The 22,267-nt window shown below is 42.8% G+C and overlaps 1 protein-coding gene across 1 annotated transcript in view; it reads right to left on the reverse strand.

The window, feature by feature from the left end:
• The window catches only part of CREB3L1 (cAMP responsive element binding protein 3 like 1), a 174,301-nt gene extending 162,387 nt beyond the window's left edge, over positions 1–11,914 (reverse strand). Inside the window, exon 1 of the mRNA XM_060262546.1 lies at positions 11,387–11,914. Coding sequence (XP_060118529.1) covers positions 11,387–11,494 — 108 coding nt within the window. The 5' untranslated portion in view covers positions 11,495–11,914. The remainder of the gene's footprint in view (positions 1–11,386) is intronic.
• Between the last annotated feature and the right edge of the window lie 10,353 nt (positions 11,915–22,267).

Here is a 22,267-nt window from a genome sequence, read left to right on the forward strand (position 1 = left end):
TTTTTCATGGTTATCTTTTTAAATCTGTTGTAATTATATGAACTGCTAACTGTCAGGGAGACAGAAATGCAGCATGTTAAATATTCAGTTAGTTTAATAAACAAAAAACACATTGGAAAATGGAACTCTGTAGAGTAATGTCACAATTAGGACAATAAAAGTGCCTAAGGCAAAGAAATTCAGCACTGAGTAACTCCTGCCATCAACTAGCCAATACATTAGCCTTTTACTTTACACAGTGATATGAAGTAGAAAAATTAATCCAGATGTCTACAAAATTTCAAAATACTTCCCTACAGTATGAAAAAAAAAATGTATCAAATAACTAATTCTGCATCTAAAATGTTTGGGACAAGGAAAGAGCTCAGAAGATTTATATTTCTAAATCTTTATTTTATATAATTATGTTTAAATCTTTAAATTCAGAAATGATTTATACCACAATCTGAAGTGGTGTCTAATGTTAACATGCTGCCCACTTGAAGCAAACAAACAAAAAACCTATGCTAATTTTGTATTTCCTTGTATTTGGTCCCTGACCATCTTCCAGCCTTTCACTGACAGAAACCAAGGTTTGAAGGCTGGCAATACTGTTGTGGTTGCATAGCAAGGGGTATAATTGCCATAGACAGGGCCGGCGCATGGGAGCAGGCCAAGTAGGCGGAAAGCCTAGGCAAGGTCAGGAAGACAGCGGGTGCACTCAGAGCCAGCTCTGAGAGCGCTCGCTGCCACACACACACACCTCGGCGATGTCGGGGGCCGTGGCAGCGAGCATATTCGGAGTCGGTTCTGAATGCGCCTGCTGCCTTTCGAAGTCGGGGGGGGCATGGCAGCGAGTGTGCTCAGAGCCGATGGCTCTGAGTCCGCCCACTGTCTTTTCGACCTTGCCAAGGCTTTCCAACAGCTCTGAGCACGCCCACTGTCTTTTCAACCTCATCTTGGTCCACACCATGTCTTGGACAAAAGGTTGGGGGAGGGGTGCCTGGCACTCTCCTGCTTCAGAGGGAGATGGGAAGAGGTATTTCCAGCTCACTTTGAAGTGGGAGAGGGCCAATCACAGGGGTGGGCTGTGCACACAAAAATAAAATTTGGAGGGGAGCGGAGGAGCAGGTTTCAGCCTGGGGCACTGGAACCTCTTGTGCCAGGCCTGGCCATAGAAAAAGCATTTATTTCTATTATATTTCTGCTTCTGTTCTTTGGGAGGAGCTAACCCCCTGATGCGCTTTTTTCGATTTCAGATTTTTCTGAATGAGATATTCTTTCTAGACTAGTTGAGAATGTCCCTATGGGAGAACAGATCTACAGGTCATTGTATAGAGAATTTAAAATTTTGTGTGATTTTTGCACAAAGAAATAAACCATTTCAGAGATATACAGAGATGTCTTTTACAGAGAGGATCAAGGTTCACCTATGATTTAAAAACATTTGAACCTATCGGATTGAACAGGGCAATTGATTACACTGTATTTTTATAATTTTCTGTTTGGTGTTTTTTGTATGTATAGTTAGCTTGAACATGTATAAGGGGCCCCTTAACTATGCTTTTGTTGGCTTAATGAAGCTCACCTGTTGGTCTTTTAAATGTTGAAACATGGCTCTAGAGTTTTGAGAACCTGGAAATCTTACAGACATGTTCTGAACCTTGTTGGTCTCCTATGAATGTATTGCGAAGATTGGGGTGAGTGTTCTGTTTATGTTTTTTTGCTACATGCTTTCTATTTGAAGTTCTATGTGCAAGTTTTGTCAGTACATCACTGACCTCTACATTACACTGTCTTGTTTAAAATTTATGGTGTCTCTTAGCAGATTTTTTATTTACACAGCTATACGTTAAGATCCTATAGTTTCGCCTGCCTCCAGGTGGGGTCTGGAGATCTCCCACTTTTACAACTGATCTCCAGCTGGCAGAGCCACCCTGAGCCCACTTCGGTGGGGTAGGGCGGGATATAAATCAAATGAAATAAATAAATCGAGATCAGCTCCCCTGGAGAAAATGGCTGCTTTGAAGGGTTGACTGTATGGCATTGTACGAAGCTGAGGTCCCTCCTCTTCCCAAACCCTGCCCTCCCCTGGACCCACCCCCAAAGTCTCCAGGTATTTACCACACCGACCTGACAACCCTACACCCACATCTAATACTCCTAGCAGTGCTGGCACTCAGTAAACCATCTGAAATATGTATGTAAGTTTCCAACTCTCTTTTGTTTCTTCTTAGAATAGTCTGATCCTTTCAGAAGCCTCTTAGGACTTCAAGAGTTAATGAAGTTTTACTGGCATTTACACTGTCCTAATAGACAAAGCAGGTTCATTATGAATTTAAAGAAAGGGCCAAAATTCCACAGCTCACTGATGTCAGTGGCACACAGCCAATGAATGTACCAGCAAGCTGAGAAACAAATGACAGCTGAAAAGGTGACTGTATCTGAAAGCACTTGGAAAGGAATGCCAGCGCAGGTGCAATATTAATAAAAACAATGAATGAATAGAGGCATTCTGGCAAGATTAAATATTGTTGCCAAAGTCTGATGTGAACAAGAGAAAGGTTAATTCAGCAAGCACAATAATATGATGACGAGTTCACTGAGAGCTATAAGTAAACACTAAATGGAGGATTAACCTTGTTTATGAGGAGTCCTTTCAAGTCTGAATCTCTAGCACTGGTCTCCCAAATTCAAAACAAAGACTGTGTGCCAAGGTAAAAAAGAACCAGATCTAGAGCAAGGTACCTGAAGACCTGCTAGCAACAGTCTACTGGAAGAAAAAGAATTTTGTTGCATTTTTTGGCAGAAGAGGAACCATCCATATAAACACTAAAACAACCCAGATTTAAGTTTTTATTTATTTATTTATTTTATTCCACTTATATCCCACCCTCCTTACCGAGGTGGGCTCAGGGCGGCTCACACAGATATGCACATACATGAATAAACATAATAGTATAACATTAAAACCATAAAACACAGAGTAAAATAAATATAAACATAAAAATATTTTGGTGCTATAATCTTTACAATTTCCAATTTTGTAATTCTCTGTACAACAGATCTTGTCCTCTCTGCAGCTGCTGTACAGCAGTTGTTGACGGTGGTTCGTATGTTGCATTAAGCTGTAGTGGCCAGCAACCTAATTCACAAATGCCTGGTGGAAGAGTGCCATCTTACAGGCCCTGCAGAATTGTATGAGCTCCCGCAGGGCCCTGATCTCTTCTAGCAACTCATTACACCAGCGTGGGGCAACTACAGAGAAGGGTCTGGCTCTAGTTGTCAAGAGCCTGGCCTCCTTAGGGCCTGGGATTGTAAGTAGATTTTGCGAACCAGACCGAAGTGCTTTCCGGGGAATATGTGAGGAAAGGCGGTCCCTCAGGTATGCAGGCCCCTGGCCATATAGGGCCTTAAAGGTGAGAACCAATAACTTGAAACAAACCCGGTATGCTATAGGCAGCCAGTGCAGCGCTTTCAGCACAGGCTGAATGTGTTCCCGTATAGGAAGGCCCATTAGCAACCTGGCTGCTGAGTTCTGCACTAATTGAAGTTTTCGGGTTCAAGACAAGGGCAGCCCCATGTAGAGGGCATTGCAGTAATCCAATCTTGAGGTGACCGTGGCATGGATCACTGTCGCCAAGTCGCTGTGTTCAAGGTAGGGGACCAACTGCCTTATCAGCCATAAATAATAGAAGGCTGATCTGGCAGTGACTGCCACCTGGGCCTCCATATTTAAAAAGGGTTCCAGGAGCACCCCAAGACTTTTGACCTTGGGCGAAGGTGTAAGTGGTGCCTCGTCCAAGGTTGGTAGTAAGACTTCGGTTCCCAGACCACTGCAACTTAGGTACAGGACCTCTGTCTTCGTTGGATTCAACTTCAGTCGATTCAGCCTGAGCCACCCTGCCACAGCTTGAAGTGCCATGGTCAGATCTTCTATGGAGGAGTTGGACCGGCTGCCCATCAGCAGATAAAGCTGGGTGTCATCTGCATATTGATGACACCCCAGCCTAAACCTCTGGGCAATCTGGGCAAGGGGGCGCATGTAGATGTTGAACAGCATCGGGGATAGAACTGCCCCTTGTGGCACACCACACACAAGTGGGTGCTGTCGAGACAGTTCCTCCCCTATCGCCACCCTTTGTCCCTGACCCTGAAGGAAAGAGGAGAGCCACTGTAAGGCCAACCCCTGTATCCCAGCAAGGCGGCAGGTCAGCAACTGATGATTGACTGTGTCAAACGTGGCCGATAGATCTAAAAACATCAGTACTGCCGAGCCACCTCTATCCAGATGCCTCTGGAGGTCGTCCATGAGAGCAGAACCATCTCTGTTCCATGGCCCCGGCAGAACCCAGATTGAAAAGGGTTCAGTACAGAAGCGCCATTCAAAAAGCTCTGTAACTGTATCGCGACCGCCCTCTTAATAATCTTGCCCAAGAAAGGCAAGTTTGACACCGGCCGGTAATTTGCCAATACGGCCGGATCCAGAGATGGTTTCTTTAAGAGGGGGCGGACAATTTCCTCTTTAAGAGGCTGAGGGAAGGTCCCTTCAGATAGGGACCGGTTTACAATTTCCCTCAGGGGGACCCGAAGTTCATCCCGGCTAGCCTTTATAAGCCAGGATGGACATGGGTCCAGACTACAAGTGGTCAGACATACAATAGAGAGCATTCTGTCAACTTCCTCCAGGCTGAGTGGAGTGAAGTAATCCAAAAACTGACTAGAAGACGTACACGGAGCCTCAAGTTCCTTTACTGTCTCAAGAGTTGCCGGGAGGTCGCGGTGGAGTGACAAGACCTTATATCCGAAAAAACTTGCAAAAGCCTCACAGCCTATGTCCAATTCCCTAGCATTTTCATTACCCTGTGGGAGGGTAGTTAATGACCGAATTGTTCTAAACAATTGTGCCGGGCGTGAGTTCGCAGATGCAATCATGGCCGTAAGACAGACTCTCTTAGCAGCCTTGACTGCCATCTCATAAGTTCTCATAAACGACCTTTAGGATGTTCTTGTCACTTTGTCACAAGCACGCCACCATTGCCTCTCTAGCCGTCTCAGCCCATTTCATCAGCCGTAGCTCCGGGGTATACCACGGAGCCAGCTTTGAGCGGGGGTGGAGAGGGCGCCTGGGAGCGATCTCATCAATGGCTGTGGAAAGCTGGTTATGCCATGTCTCCACCAGCTCATTGAGAAAATCGCCAAGGGGCCAAGAGTCTCGCAAAGCCATCTGAAGCCGAATGGGGTCCATTTGGCTTTGCGAGCGAGCTAAAATATGCTGACCACCCAAACAGGGTTGGAGTGGAACATTCACGCGGGTCTTCAGGGCATAGTGGCCCGCGTGAATGTTCCACTCCAGTGATACGGTCCACTGTCACTCCTGCCGTAACAACCAAATCCAGCATGTGTCCAGCCTGGTGAGTGGGAGTTGTTACAAATTGAGGGAATTCTTTTTAAAAGAATAACCACATCCTTGGAAGTTACAGTTAGATAGTTCAGGGACACCTGCTCACTCTGACCGAGCCCATGGGTTGGCGCCCCCAGAACCAGGGGAACCCTAAGGTTTGCCAATGCTAGGTTGGGAAATTTCTGGGGTTTGGGGGCAGCACTGGGAAGGGTAGGGCTTAGGGAGGGTTGCCAATGCCAATCTCCAGTTGAACAACACAAAAAGAGAATCACAGTAAAAATAGATAAACAGTACAAAGCACACAGCTTACCGCAACACCAGCTTCCGTTTCAAAATAAACCAATTCAACAACCTTGAAAAACAATAACATGTATTAATTTCATAAACAACCATCCAATTGGTCCTTGATACAAAAAGAAAACGTATACACCAAGAGTTCACTCTTTTTCTGTGGCAAATTGCTCAGTTCGTTCCTTGAAATCCCGGTGCAATAATGAAAATGATCAATGTCTATTGATGGATGCAGCCAATAATTCAAATATGAGCAGACAAGGTCGTACTGGAACCCTTGTTTTGCCTGAGCTTCTTCAAGCTGCAAACAATCCTTTTAACAATTTCTTCATACCCTGGGCCAAAAAACGGCAATTCATTTTTGTCAAAAGGCACTCCTCAGGCGAAACAAGGGTTCCAGTACAACCTTGTCTGCTCAAATTTGGATTATTGGCTGCATCCATCAATAGACATTGATCATTTTAATTATTGCACTGGGATTTCAAGGAATGAACTGAGCAATTTGCCACAGAAAAAGAGTGAACTCTTGGTGTATACATTTCCTTTTTGTATCAAGGACTAATTGAATGGTTGTTTATGAAGTTAATACATGTTATTGTTTTTCAAGGTTGTTGAATTGGTTTATTTTGAAATGGAAGCTGGTGTCGTGGCAATCTCCAGTTGAAGGCAGGGGATTCCCTGTTTTTTTTGGGGGGTGGGGTGTTGAATGTCCACTGGATACTCCATTATGCCCTACGGAGATTGGTCCCACAGGGTATAATGAGGAATTGATCCATGAGTATCTGGGGAGCTGTTTTTTGAGGTAGAGGCACCAAATTTTCAGCATAGCATCTGGCACTTCTCGAAAATCCTACTAATTTTCAAAAATATTGGACAAGGGGGTCTAATTTTATGAGCCCCAAAAGAAGGTGTCCCCATCCTCCATTATTTCCAATGAAGGGAAGGCATTTAAAAGGAGCATGGTGGTCCCTTTAAATGTGATGGCCAGAACTCCCTTTGACATTCAATTGTGCTTGTCACAACCTTCCTCCTGGGTCCTTCCCTAAAGTCTCTAAATATTTTAGGGTTTCCAGCCTATAGGTGGGGCCTGGAGACCTTCTGCTTTTACAACTGATCTCCAGCTGGCAGAGATCAGCTCTCCTGGAGAAAACAGCTGCTTTGAAGGGTGAACTCTATGGCGTACCATGATGAGACCCCTCTCTCCCCAAACCCTGCCCTTTCCTGGATCCACCCCAAAGTCTCCAGGCATTTTCCAGCTCAGATTTGACAACCCTACCTGAGTTGGACCTGACAACCATAAATTCGGGGAGAGGAGGTACTTCAGTGGAATATAATGCCATAGAATCCACCCTTCAAAGCATCCATTTTCTCCAGGGGAACTGATAGTTGTTATGTGGGAATTATATGTAATTCTGGGAGATCTCCAGGCCCCACATGGAAGTTTGCAACCCCATATAATGCAACTTGATGTTAGCCATATTTACATAAAAGTAAGTTCCGTCAGTAATTTTATAATAGCAGTGGTGGTCTTGATTGGAGCTGTTTTTCATTCACAAGTATGCCTTTTAGACTAATCATTTCAATTTTATGAAGCATGCCAGTCTACACTGCAAATTGAAATGCTACTTTCTACACAAAAATAATATGCAAACATTCTTACTTGAAACCTCTCTTCTTCATTCTGATGACAGCAACAGAATAACAGTATCCATAAGGCCCAGTTTTTTCCAGTATTGAATCAGAATATACTTATGCATAATCAGTTAAATGGGGGGAGGGTGTATCCAACTTCCCCTTTCAGTTGCACCAGTCCATTATCCTCTTCTCCAGCTTTTGTTGCTGGGTGTCAGAAACCCTCAGGAATAAATGGGTCAAAGTAGGGGCCTGCATGAAGGGGGAGTTGGTAGAAAGTGCCAGGCCCTCTTTCAAAGACTTCAGTGCTGTTTAGTCTTCAGAACATGCTTTGTTCTTTAAATTCAACTTTTAGATACTTTATTGTTGGTTTTACATATGTAGGGCAGACAACTGCTGGTTTTTCTTGATCATCAGATATTGAGACACTGGTTATTAAAGAGTAATAATCATATATTAGGCCTGTTTTACAATCACCATTCAAAGAGAAACTGTAATTTAAATCAATCAGAAAAATAATACCATATACACAGCCAGAAAATTCTCACAAGCAGAAGCGCATATTCCACACAGAGGACAGAACACATATGGTATTCCAAAACCTTAGAAGCCATCCATTAAAATGACACCTGTTTATTCAGAGTTAATTAATCTGTCGTTACAACCACTAAAATGGAATAGGAATTCACAGAAGTCAATGGAATAAGACTTCTGATATCTACTGCCTGTATAAATTGGGGAGGGGAGGCAAAAGTTGGCATTTAACACATAATTCATTTTCATGTTAGTTTTATTTTTCAGTCTGGTAAATAGCTCATCGCTTCAAATCCACAAAATTGGGACTACACACAGGTACCATATAGCACATCGCTAGTGGTGTGTGGAAGTAGTACTATTCATTGTGACATCACCAGGCTGCACCCTGTAACAGTACTGGACCTTCACTCATGACAGCATTAGGCCCCACCCAATGAGGGTTCAGGATGATGGGGAACGGGCAATTGTAGTCCCTCCTCTTGGTGTATACTTGCTGCCTCATCAGTAAAAAATTGGGTGCTGGCCTATGGCCATGGCAGCTTTGATATGGTAGCAATATCACTATATCATCTAGTGTTACTAATTTCTATGGTGTAGAACTAGGTGATAACTAGTATTATACAAATGAGTACCCCCAAGCAGTTGTAGGAGACATCTCATTTCCCTGTTCCCCACTATTTCCTCTGACCCTTTCCTGAAAACCCATTAAGGTTGCCAGCCTCCAGATGGGGCCTGGCGATCTTAGGGAATCTCCCAAATAAAGATATCAGTTTCCCTTAGGGTTGCCAGCTAAAGGTTGAGATATTCCTGGAGATTTAGGGGTGCAGCCTTGGGAGGGCAAGGTTTGGAGATAGCAGTGACCTCAACAGATTTAAGTATCCAAAGATTTGGCTGACTTGGCTATTAAAATATAAGATTGGGTAAGAAAGGGGAAAATAAAGGGGGATACCACAACAAAAGCATGCAATTTATATATATTTCTGAAATATATATTCTTTAGACGTTTATAAATTATTTATTAAGATATTTATATACCACTTTTCCATATTGGTCAAAACAGTGGGGACAAATGGTGGTATCTTTGTTTGTCTGAATAGTCCCTAGTGTCCCTAGGTTCTCCAGTTTCTGTCACACAATTTGAGAACCCAGAAGATAAAGTCTTGTTTCTCCTACTAAAACCTGAAACAGTGCTTGCTTGTGGACTGGGGGGCACTCTCCTCCAAGTGTCTCCTTACTGGACATTTGGAGCAGGGACAAAGTTTCAGGGAGGGAAAGGAAAAGACAAAGTGGCCTTGACATGAGACGTACAGGGGAGACCATATCCCAGTCCACAGAATGAGCACTATTTCAGTAGGGGAATCAAGGTTCAGAGTAAGGTACAGAAGTCTTGGGTAGCATTTCTGATAGCTGCTTTGTAATCACATACGAACTGCTCCTGTGGAGGGTGGTCTAAAACATGGAGACGTAAGGGTTTCTTTCTTTCTTTCTTTCTTTCTTTCTTTCTTTCTTTCTTTCTTTCTTTCTTTCTTTCTTTCTTTCTTTCTTTCTTTCTTTCTTTCTTTCTTTCTTTCTTTCTTTCTTTCTTTCTTTCGTCAATTGCTAACATGGCCCAGTTCCTTCCATGGGATTATGTGTAAGGAATTCCATCTGCTGATCTACAGAACAGACAGTTGTGGAACTGGTGTCTCATAAGGTAAACTTCCATCCTAAGCAGAGTTACACCATTGATTGAAGTAAATGCATTTAGAAGGGAGTAACTCTGCTTACTATTGCATTATAAGTTTAGCAGCTGCCAGAGTCCAAAAAGTTTAAGTATTGGTTTAACACTGGCCTGCATCCAAATACAGAGATGCTCCAGGCTGCAATATTTTGCCAAAATATTTAAATAGGGTCCCACTGTTCACAAGCTTTAGAACTTTCCCCAAGCTAAGGTAATGGAATAATGTGTCATAACAGGTAGTAGAATTCCTAACTTTTCTGACCCCTCAGAGGGGTTCCAGGGTTCACATATGAGATGCTATTTCAAATACAGAGGCACCTCCCTGTGGTGTTGGAGAAGCTCTTCAGAGAAGAGTTGAGATGATTAGCTAAGAAGTGGTAGTTAACATATGTTTCAAAGATTTCATAAAAGCAAACTGCTTTATTCTAGAGTTATTGATCAGTTAACTTCCATCACTCACAGGGTAGATTAATGTGGTAGATTAAAATTGCCAATGCATGCAGTAGAACAGGAGAAGAGAGGGAATCCATTCTTTTAACATTTTTAATCTGTTGTAATTAGAAGATATTTAGCTTAAATCTATAAAGTAATAGCTAAAAGTTGTTTTCCCATCACATAGTGACTTTTTGTAAGCACCAGATATCTCTAGAGCAGGGGTCCCCAACCCCCGGGCTGTGGAACAGTACCGGTCCGTGGCCTGTTGGCAACCAGGCCACGGAGTGAGACAGAGGCACAGCACCTCCCCTTCTGCCCGCCTGGGATCCAGGCAGACAAAAGAGGCAGCTCAGCCTCGCTCTGAAGCTGCCTCCTCTTGCAGGTGAAATATCCTTGGAGTGAGGCAGAGCAGCCCCGCCACCCCTTCTGCCTACCCAGGACCCAGGCAGACGAAAGGGGCAGCATGGCCTCATTCCGAAGCACCACCTCTTTCATCCACCCAGGTCCTGGGCAGGTACAAGGGGCAGCGTGGCAGCGACCTTTGCCTACCCCTCATTTAAAGACCCCCATGAGGGGGGAGAGGGATGGGGCTTGGGGGGCAACCTAGGGTGACAAAAAACCCAGCACCCCCACTGATCCACAGAAAAATTGTCTTCCATGAAACTGGTCCCTGATGCCAAAAAGGTTGGGAGCCACTGCTCTAGAGTAACAAATGGCAAAACTTATATTAACACCATAAACTAACATACTTTCATTTGACTTTTTAAACAGGTTTTATGCTGCAACCAAAGCATGTGTTAAACTGTTAATAATTTGGGATCACATGAAATTCCTTCACTAAATGGGCCTTGAGATGGAAAAAAAGAACTATATAATCTACCTTAAGGGAAGGTGTTCAGTTTGATGATTAGAAAGTCTAAGAACTCACATGGAGAGGTGACTTTTTGCATTCAGGGTTCCAGAGAAATCCCAATGAATCCTAGCTGGATGAATCAATTTACTACATACACCTGGAGTCAGTTTTGCTGCAACATGACAGCTGTAGATTAATAAAAGGATAAGAAAACCAAAGGATGTCCATGCCTGTGTGGACCAGCCCACGGTGTAACAGGCATGAGATGGCAGGCAGATGGAAGAATGAAAAAGGAATGGTTGTGTGAATCTGCACCCAACACCTGTGAAGCGCCAGATCTTGGCTGACCTATTAAAATCCTGGTAGCTGGGAACAGGAGCCTGAACTTGGCAGCTGTGGATGCTTCCCCTTACCCCTTGCAAAGGTGTCCCAAACCTTCCAAGGAGGATTGTATTGCAAAACCTACACACGCACACCCGCCGCCTTTCCAACCCACTCCTAACAGCCCCAGTAGTCGATCAACCAATTCGCTTACCACATTGTTGAGAAAATCCGCTTCGTTTAAATCGCCCAGGTCTAGAAAGCTGGAAGCGCCTCCGGAGAAGAGGCGCTCGGACTGGAAGGGCTCCAGGATACTGTCCATGATAGAAGAGCCGAACCGGAGAAGGGTCAGAGGAGGTGGGGAGGAACAAGGAAGCGGCTGTCTTCCCCTCCAGCGCTGCGGAATCCTTCCCAAGCGAGCCAGCGGTTCAGTCTCGAGTAGCCGGGACTAGCAGGTCGCAAGGAGCTGGGCGCTGAAGGGCCAAGGCTCCTTCCCCAGCAGCAGGAAGCCTGTTATCCATGAGGAGACTCTCTCGCTTTCCCTAAGGGGGAAAGAGCAATGACAACGGGAGCTACGGGGGGGTGTGGGGCTGACGGTGTTCCCTCGGCGGGGAGGAAGAAGGCGGGCAAGATCTGGTGTGCCGGGAGGGAGCGTTCAATCGCTGAGGCATCAACCCCCGTGCAGGGACGGAGAGAGGGCGCCTTCGTCTCCTCCGGGATCTCTCCCCCTCTGCACAGCTGTCACAGTCACCGCAGCGGATCCCCAGGCTCAGCCGCCGGCTTCGGCGACACGCCCCTCCCTCCCTCGAAGATCCGCCAGACGCAAGGCAACCTCCGCCTCTGGTTCGAAGGGAGGCCACGCCTACACCCGGCACCGCCAATGGGAGGCGTGGGGGACAATGCACGCTGGAGGACGACAAGCCGGCGCTGTAGCTTAGCTTAGTGAGGACCCGCTTTGCTGCAAGAGAGGAGCGGCAACGTCTCAGTCGTGGGCCGGCCGGTCTGGCCTCCGGCGTATGGAAGAGAGGAGAACCGTCTGCACAGCAGAGGCTGCGGCAGGCGGATCTCTCAACGCTGGCTGCCCCTTCCCCCTATTTTTATCCTCGCAAAAGACGGGGTGCAACCATCGCACTGTTTCTTTCCCTCTTAGAAGATCGTATGAAGGGAAACTGGCTGATAACTGAGCCGGTACTAAACCAGCGTTGTCTGCTGCGGTTAGCTGGCAGCGGCTATCCAAAAGCTCGGGCAAAAATTGTTGGCCAGCTTTTGCTACTGGACTTGAGGTCATTTTCACGGGAGATGCCGAGCACTCTCTACATGCAAGGCACGTTCTCTCCAACGGAGCGATGGTCCCCTTCCTTGTTCCGGCTTGCATCCCCCCCCCCCCCGCTTTAAAAACGCTTATCTGCGGTCAAGAAGTTATTTATGACACGGTTGACTTGATGATGTCTTTTCTCAGACTAAAATTCTGTGCGCTTTGGGAAGAAAAAAAAAATCTATGCGCTGTGGATCCTACCACCCCTCCGGTGAAAATGTAGCAGCTTCTGAAGAGAATCTTCGTAGCTGATGCTGTGCACAGAACCATAAAGGGGGAGGGGGACTTTCAAACTCTCCTAGGCCAGGATTGCCTTGTGGTTATCACAAAGCCTCCCCTTATGGAGGGCGGGGGGGGGGGCGGTGTCCCATCCAGCTGCTGGCCTGACTGAAAATTCCTTGGCTTCAACAAGGTTGTTGCACCACACATCTTTGGACTATGCTTTGGGCCCCAAGTGACAGCTACTTAGTAGTATCCTTGTATTAGATTATTATTAACAATTACCACCATGGCAACTGTAATGCATGTTCTACTCCACAGATCTCTCCTAAGAAAGCTTTATTAAGACATTAAGCATAAGGTGGCACAGAAACAAGAGACTCTTCTATTGAATTAATTACACCATTTCCTGAGGCGCAGCACCCCCTACCACTGTGCTCAAATATCAGAAAGAGCAACCTACTGCAATTACAACATATTCTTCACCATCATTGCCTACAGCAATGGATGTCCAGAGTCAACTAACCGAATCAAAACAGACACTTTGGGAAGATCTTTTCATTTTGATATGTGAAGATCTAGTGAGCAGACATAGGGAGCAAGCTGTTTTGCTCAGATGTGAACCCAGTTGCCTTCAACAAAAGTGTTTTTAGGATTGCAGCTCCATACTTCTAACAGGGCTCTGCATTATCCTTTTTGGTGCACTAGGTGAAGAGTATTGTCCTAGGGCAGGAGAGACCCAGGTTCAAATCCCCACTCTGCCATAAAATGCAGTGAGTGACTGTACAATACAGGAACTAACTAAGTGATATGTTGTCCTTGTGGCTAATCTGAGTCCTGTTGACCAGATGTATAGTGGGAGTTTTATTTTCAGAGCTGAATTCCAAGGCATGGGACTGTGATGCATGGGGAGGGGGAACATCAGCCTTCATTTTCCCAACCTGAAATGGTCCTGTGAAGCCACTGTTTTTCCCGTTATGGAAATTTAGATGTGCTCGTGGACTATACATGTTTACCCACTAGGACAAATAATTGTTCCCTGGGGCTGTTTCAGGTCAAGAATTTTTTTAAAAAAACTTTCTGCACACCATGGTCACAATCTGAACTGCCCCCCCCACACACACACACATGAGAATTCTGTTTGAAACACAGAATTCTTAGCACATGTATAGTCAGCAGGATGGGGACTGAAATATAACAATATACTATGTAGTTAGGTGGCTGTCAACCTAACTTACTTTACAAGGCTGCTGTAAGGATACAATGGGAAGAGGGAGCCATGTATGCAGCCCTGAAGGAAGGGTGGGATTTAAAAAGCGTAGATCTTTCTATCATTATCCTTAGTTTACACTGACAATGCAATGCAGGTGGGCTTATTTGCCACAGCCTATTTAATCACTATGTAATTAGAGTTTCAAGAAGATGACAGAGGTTGAAATAAATGGGATTATAGCTCCTTGTCCTCTTTCATCCTCTTTCTGATAGACATCCAGAGAAACCTCTTAGAATAATTAACTGGAAGGAGCTCAGCTGTATGTTCCATGGTGGTCTAACTCAGGGTGTCCTGCAAAGCACAGCCTGCAGTAAGAGTTTTCTTCTGTCATCATATTGCAAGGAAGGTGAGCGGTGTTTAAGCTACAGGTTTGCTTGCATGTTATGCGCTCTGAAGTCCTTTCTGACTTATGGTGACCTCATGAATTAGTGCTCTCCACAATGTCCTATCATTGACAGCCTTATCCATGTCTTGCAAACTGAATATCATGGACACTGGTACCAAAACTTGCAATAAACCCAGATGCCAACTTTGCTGCCACATACACCCAGACCGATTCCCCACTAGCCTTATGCCACTTTCACTCTCCTCTGTGGAGCTTTCGTCAGATTTCACACTATATCCCCCGGGGCTGCAACTCACTTCGCCTTTTTCGTGCAGCAAACAAGATCCTCTAAAACCAGTTTCCATTTGCTGCATGAAAAAGGCGAAGTGAGTTGCAGCCCTGGGGCAGATAGTGTGAAATCTGACGGAAGCCCCGCAGAGAAGAGGAGCGTGAGACCGATTCCCCACTAGGCTCGTTCTGGCATCGGAGCTCCCCCCCACAGTGCTTCCGTCCGATTTCGCAGTAGCTGCCCTGGGGCTGCAACTTGCCTCACCTCTTTCCCATGGAAAGCAGAAACTGGTTTTCAGAGGATCTTGCTTGTCGCGGGAAAGAGGCGGAATGAGTCACAGCCCCGGGGCAGCTTGTACGAAATCGGACGGAAGTGTGTGTGGGGGGGAAGAGCTTCAATGCCAGAACAAGCCTAATGGGGAATCAGTTCCAGACTCACCAGACCTAACAACATGAGCTGCGCCATCTCAGGCTTGTTCACCTGCTCATCTTCTAACATTGTATATGCCATTAAGTGCCAACAATGCATAAGAACATAAGAGAAGCCATGTTGGATCAGGCCAATGGCCCATCCAGTCCAACACTGTGTCACACTGTGGCCAAAAAAATTATATATATACGCACACATATATATATACACACTGTGACTAATAGCCACTGATGGACCTCTGCTCCATATTTTTATCTAACCCCCTCTTGAAGCTGTCTATGCTTGTAGCCGCCGCCACCTCCTGTTGCCCTTCAGTTTTCTACAAAGGGCAAACAGGTCAAACCCTATGCCAAAGGATAAATGGACACAAATCTGACATCAAGAATAATAAAACTGAGAGACCTGTAGGAAAACATTTCAACCTTCCAGAGCACTCATTGGGGGATCTCAAAATAGTTGTTTTATTGCAAAGGAATTTCAGAAACAGATTGGAACAGGACACTGTTGAATTACAGCACTCAGGATAATGGAACCCCTAGAGCTGAATAGAGATATTGGATTCATCTCTCACTACACTTGCTAAGTCCCTCAGTTCTCATTTATACCCAGAATTAAACTTTCTTGGTCTTAAAGGTGCCACTGGACTCAAATGTAGTTCTCACATCTGTTGTTAACTCTTTTATTATCTGTATGCTAACAGACCTTACCAACAGTATTATTACAATCTTAACTGTACTTATGCAGCTTGAATCTAATTAGCCCTCCCATATGTAACACTTGAGGAAATCTGTTTCAATGTATCTGAGGAAATGTGCATCTGTACATGCTAAGTCTCTAAGTTCTCACTTATACCCAGAATTGAATTTTGTTGGTCTTGGAGGTGGACACAAACTTACCGTAGTTCTGACATCTGTTTGTTAATTCTTGTATTTGAATACTAATTTGCTGCCCTTAACAACTGTTTTAATCCAATCCTATACTTATCACCCAGTTATTTATGCATCTTGACTCCAGCCGTTTCTGGCAACTACCCTTCTCCACCCTCTCTACCTATACGTAAGGCTTGAAAAAACCTGTTTCAATATATCTGAGGAAGTGTGCATGCAGGAAAGCTAATACTCAGAATTAAACTTTGTTGGGCTCAAAGGTACCACTGGACTCAAAGTTTGTAACATATGGTAATAAATCTATATCTTACATCTTTTAAAAAAACACTTCTTTTATCTACCCCATATATTACTTTCTACCCACCCCTCCCCCCGTTACTTGACCCCTGCCGGTGTTATTTACTTAAAATGCAAATATTTAAAGGTACCCTTAACTATTAAAACAAAAATTTATATTCTTCTTTTTAAAACTTAATCATTATCAAAGATTGTCCAATGTCCTTTTATTTTCCACTCTTTTTCTACATATTTACTAAACTTTTTCCATTCCATCTTAAAAACTTGCAAATCATAGTCTCTTAATATTCTTGTTAATTTGTCCATTTCACTCCATGTCATAACTTTTATAATCCAATCCCATTTCTCTGGTATTTTTTCTTGCTTCCAACACTACGCATAAAATGTCCTAGTGGCTGAGAGCAAGTACCAGATTAAAGTTCTATCTTCTTTTGGAAATTTTTCCATTTGTAGTCCCAACAGAAAAGTCTCTGCAACTTTGTTAAACTCATATCCCAGTATCTTAGAAATCTCTTGCTGAATCATCTGCCAAAACTTTTTAGCTCTTTCACAAGTCCATCACATGTGGTAGAAAGAACCTTCATGCTTTTTACATTTCCAACATCTGTCTGGCATCTTATTATTCATCTTTGCCAATTTTTTAGGAGTTATATACCATCTATACATCATCTTAAAACAGTTTTCTTTAATACTTTGACATGTTGAAAGTTTCATAGAGTTCTTCCACAAATATTCCCAAGTTTCCATCTGTATTTCTTTATTTACATTAATTGCCCATTTAATCATTTGAGATTTCACTACTTCATCTTCTGTAGACCATTGTAGAAGTAATTTATATACTTTTGAAATTAATTTATCATTGTCTCCAAGCAGAACTTTTTCCAATTCTGTTTGCTCTTTCCTTATTCCTTCAGTTTTAATATCATTCTCCACCAAGCTCTTTATTTGTTGCATTTGAAACCAATCATATTTATGATTCAACTCTTCAGCAGTTTTCAGTTCTATTTTGCCACTTTGTATTTTTAACAATTGATTATATGACAACCACTTTTCTTCGCCTATCTCAGCCGTTATTTTTATTACTTCAGCTGGCACTATCCATAATGGTCTTCTCTCATCTCCATATTTCTTGTATTTAATCCATGTATTTAGCAAATTATTTCTTATATAATGGTGAGAGAAAAAACCATCCCTCTTCTTTTTTCCATAATACAAATACACATGCCAGCCAAATTTATTTCCGTGACCTTCCAACACTAAAAGTTTTTTGTTTAACAACGTTATCCATTCTTTCATCCACACTAAACAAACTGCTTCCTGATATAATTTTAAATTCGGCAGTTGAAACCTGCCTCTTTCTTTTGCATCTGTCAAAATTTTCATTTTAATCCTTGGTTTCTTCCCAGCCCACACAAATTCTGAGATTTTCCTTCGCCATTTATCAAATTGTTTGCCATCCTTCACAATAGGAATAGTTTGAAACAAATACATTATTCTTCGTAAGATATTCATTTTGATTGCAGCTATTTTACCCAACAATGACAAATTAAGCTTATTCCATTTTAACATGTCTTCATCCATTTTACACCATAACTTCTCATAATTATTTTTAAACAGATCAATATTCTTCATTGTTATCTCCACCCCTAGGTATTTTACCTTAGAGGTGACTTCACAACCTGTTAGTCTCTGTAATTCTTGTTGCTTGTTTATCCGCATATTTTTACACAGAATTTTTGATTTTTCTCTGTTAATACAAAGTCCCGCCAACTCCCCATACTCTTGTACTTTAGCTAGCAGCAAAGGTGTAACTTGTATGGGGTTTTCATTTATAAACATTATATCATCAGCAAAAGTTCGATATTTGTAAATAAATCCTTTTATTCTTAATCCTTCTATTTCTCTTTCTTCTTGGATTTGCATCAATAATATTTCAAGAGTCATTATAAACAACAATGGTGAAAGTGGACAACCTTATCTAGTACCTTTGCTAATTTTCATATCTTCTGTAAGATCTGGTTTATACACAACCTTGCACTTTGTTCAGAATATATTGATTTTTCCCATTACTGCAAACATAAAGTCCCAATTTAAATTATCAAATGCTTTCTCTGCATCTGCAAAGAATAATGCTACTTTTTCTGGATGTCTTTCATAATATTCTACAATATTTACAACAGTTCTAATATTGTCTCTTATTTGTCTTTTGGGAAGAAACCCTGCTTGATCTTCCTTTATAAAGTTTATCAAATGTTGTTTAAGCCGTTCTGCCAAGATTCTTGTAAATATTTTATAGTCATTATTTAATAGTGAAATTGGTCTGTAATTTTTTACGTTTGTGACATCTCTATCTTCCTTAGGTATCAACGAAATAACAGCTTCTTTCCATATGTTTGGTACTTTCCCTTTTATTCTTATCGTATTCACCAACTTCTGCAATTTTGGTATTAACTCATCTTTAAAAGTTTTAAAATATTTAGCTGTATATCCATCAAGCCCAGGTGCTTTTCCATCATATACTTTCATTCTACCTTCTACCTCCTGCACTTTCTTAGATGTTTCCTCAGTTTCCTTTCTGAGATCTTCCATATTTTTTTTAATCTCTGCAATAATTTTTCCCCTCGATTCATTTATCATCTCTTTCACCCCTTTCATCATTCTGGCCTCCATTGCCTCCAATTGGTCCTGCATTTTTTCCAATGAAGTAGCCCTTGTACGGGGCTGCTTGTGTTCAGACATTTAAAAAACAACGAAAATTTGAACCTCACCAATTTCCAAATTGACCATCAGATTCAAAAGAGTAGGACTTGCCCTTTATAACAAGCCCAATTTTGCCGTCCTCAGAGCTCCCAAAATCAAGATATTTATTTTTAAAGTTTTTAAATCTTCCAAAATGGTGTTGCAACTTTTTACTGCTCCTCACAATTTTTTTCCCTTTTAAAAACATCCGAGGTCCAATAATATGATCAATAGTATTTAACTTCTTACCCTCTTCTCAGTTAACTCCAATAATTTTTAATGTCCCGAATTTTTTAAAAACATTGTTTTTATTTTGACCTCCCAGCAATGGCCGCCGATGTTTCTCAATGGTAGTAAATTCCTAGAGTAGGTTTTCCTTCCACTACTTCCTGCTTTTGTTGCCATGAAGTCTCATTCACACTGGTAAGGAGATCTCACGATACTTGAAGTACTTCCTGTCTTGTTTGAATGTGCTGCAGGTCTGTGACGATGGTGCTCTTTTTTCAAAACCACAAGTAGACTAAATAATAAATTCTTTTCTACTTTTTAGCACTTTTTAACACTGTCTTTTATATTTATAAAGTCCAAATTTCACCTCTTCCTCCCCTCTTCTTCCAGACTTTCTAGATTTTCCTTTCCCACCTTTTAAATTTATTCCATTAAGCTGTAAATAGTTCCGGAATGAAAGATAGTGATTTGTACCTTCTCTTCCAATTATCCAAGTTCCCACCGGTCTTGCAAAGCTTTAGATGTTTAGCAATGTCCAAGAAGGTTAGGATCCTGTCGAGCTTATGTCAAATAAATGACTCTGAAAACTTCTGCAGATGATGAAAATGCAACTCTTCTCGGAGACCCCTCAAAGGAGCCCCCCCCCCGGGACTCCCTTTTAGCCAAGGTAAATCTCCTCAAAGTTTCCTGTGCATATCTTGGACTAAACTCTGACTGAGAAAAGTAGACAGTAGGCATTAAATTGCCTTCCACTACCCCGAACAGAAGTTCCAGCCTGCTCCCGTTATGAGAAGCAGCTCAGCTCGACATTTTCCTCCCCCGGAAGTCCCCCTCTTTCTTTTCAGAATCTGATTGAATGTCTAGTATTTCTCATTCTATATATGGTAAGAGTCTTGGTTGGAAATTTTTGAGTGTCACTTTGTTTGCATGGAAAATTAAGGTGATGATCCGAGAGCTGCTGCAGTCTTCAACATCTACTTTTTTTTAAGAATTGGAATGAACATTTCCAGTCTGTGGCCATTGCTTTGTTTTCCATATTGTTGGTATATTCCTGTTAAGATTTTGATGAACTCAGTTTTTGTAGCTTTCAGTAGCTCTATTGATACCCCACCTACTCCTGGTGTTTCTCCCAATTGTTTCTCCTACTTGCTTTGAATGCAGCTGTCACTTCACTTTCTAAAATTGCAGATACTTCATCAAAATACTCTGCCATCCTTTCATCTCTTCTGTACTCCTGTTTTTATCTTTATTTTGTCTTCATCAAATAATGTATTTCCATGTTGATCTTTCCGTATCGCTAGCCATGGTCTGTATTTCCCTTTGATATCTTGTGGAACAGATCTCTTGTTCTCAGGGGTCATTTTGTAGAAAAAAAGGTGCAGGAGCTCAGTAGCATATCTCATTTGCATATGCCCCACTGCATGCAGACCCTGGCTGGAGGTTCAGGAGCTGTGCTCCTGTGAGTTCCTGCTAAATTCAAGCCCTGCTTGTTCTTCCTCTTTTGTTGTTCTCTTCTATTTTTTTGCACTAGGTATTATAATAGGATTTTTTTTGTCTCCTACATGCAAGTCACACAAAAACTGCATTTAGAATCCTGAATCTATTTTTGTCTCTCTTTTTCTTTTTGTTTATCTTTTTTCAATTTTAAGAGTTTAATCTGTCATCCACTATGGGTTTTCATTACATTAGGTTTAGGAATAGTCTTTGCACATTCTTCCTTGAGAATATCTCTAGTTTCAATCCACACTTCTTCCAGTTCACATTTAGTTTAATGTAGTAGTTCAAATCTGTTCTTTACATGGTCTTTGATATCTTCATGAAATGTTGCTTAGATTATATTTTGGCACTATGTTAGCGTTTTTCTTCAGCTTTATTATAATGTTTGATAAGGAAGAGCCATGGCTCAGTGGTAGAGCATAAGGGTATGCATAAGGGTATGCTTGGCATGCATGAGGGTATACCCTCTCCCAAGAGCATTGGTGTACCCCCTCCCCCAAGAGCATTGCATTCAGCTGAGAAAACCCTTCTGGAGATCCCTGGCCTGAGAAACATCTGGCTTTCCTCGATCAGAGCCAAACCTTTTTTGGACCTGGCTCTGACCAGGTGGAACTCTATCAAATGACGTCCATGACCTGCAGGATCTAGTTTTGGTATATGGAGTCCCAAGTCAGCACAGACCGTTTGGAGGCCCGGATAGCAGCCACTGCTAAATCTGCATTTTTCAATCTTAGGTGGGTGAGACAGTTGGTCCCCTTCCTTGAGTGTGATGACCTGGCAACTGTGATCCATGCAACGGTCACTTCGAGATTGGACTACTGTAATGCCCTCTACTTGGGGCTGCCCCTGTCTCGAACCCGGAAACTTCAGCTAGTGCAGAACGTGGCGGCCAGACTGTTATTGGGGCTTCCCAGGTGGGAGCACATACAGCCGGGGCTGTGGGGACTGCACTGGCTGCCAATAGTATACCAGATTAGCTACAAGGTGCTGGTCATTACCTTTAAAGCCCTATATGGCCGAGGACCTGCTTACCTTAGGGACCGTTTCTCCCCACACATTCCCCAGAGGGTACTTGGATCTGGATCCCAAAATCTATTAGCGATCCCCGAGCCAAGGGAGGCAAGACTAAAGTCCACCAGAGAAAGAGCCTTCTCAATAGCAGCCCCCTACTGGTGGAACCAACTGCTGGAGGAAGTGAGGGCCTTGTGGGACCTCACCTAGTTCCACAAGGCCTGTAAGACCACACTCTTCTGGTTGGCCTTTAACTGATTCTGAGTCACCGTTATTGTAGGAGAAAATTTAAGAAATACTGAAGCCATCAGAAGTGAAACAACACCAAATGATGTTAGCACCAGATTATTTTTAACTGTTGAATTTTAAATTATGATGTATTAATGTTATGAAATTTTAATTGTTATTATGATTTTATTGTTGTGAACTGCCCTGAGCCTGCTTCAGTGGGGAGAGCGGGATATAAATCGAATCAATAAATAAATAAAATAGTTCAGTTCTGAAGGGCTTGTAAGGCAGAAATGTTCTGCCAGACCTATAGTTGAGGACAGCAATTTTAAAAAATTCGCCTGGCCTCTTTTCCCGC

This window comes from Heteronotia binoei, chromosome 21 (genome assembly GCF_032191835.1).
Source record: "Heteronotia binoei isolate CCM8104 ecotype False Entrance Well chromosome 21, APGP_CSIRO_Hbin_v1, whole genome shotgun sequence".
In the NCBI taxonomy this organism is placed as follows: domain Eukaryota; kingdom Metazoa; phylum Chordata; class Lepidosauria; order Squamata; family Gekkonidae; genus Heteronotia; species Heteronotia binoei.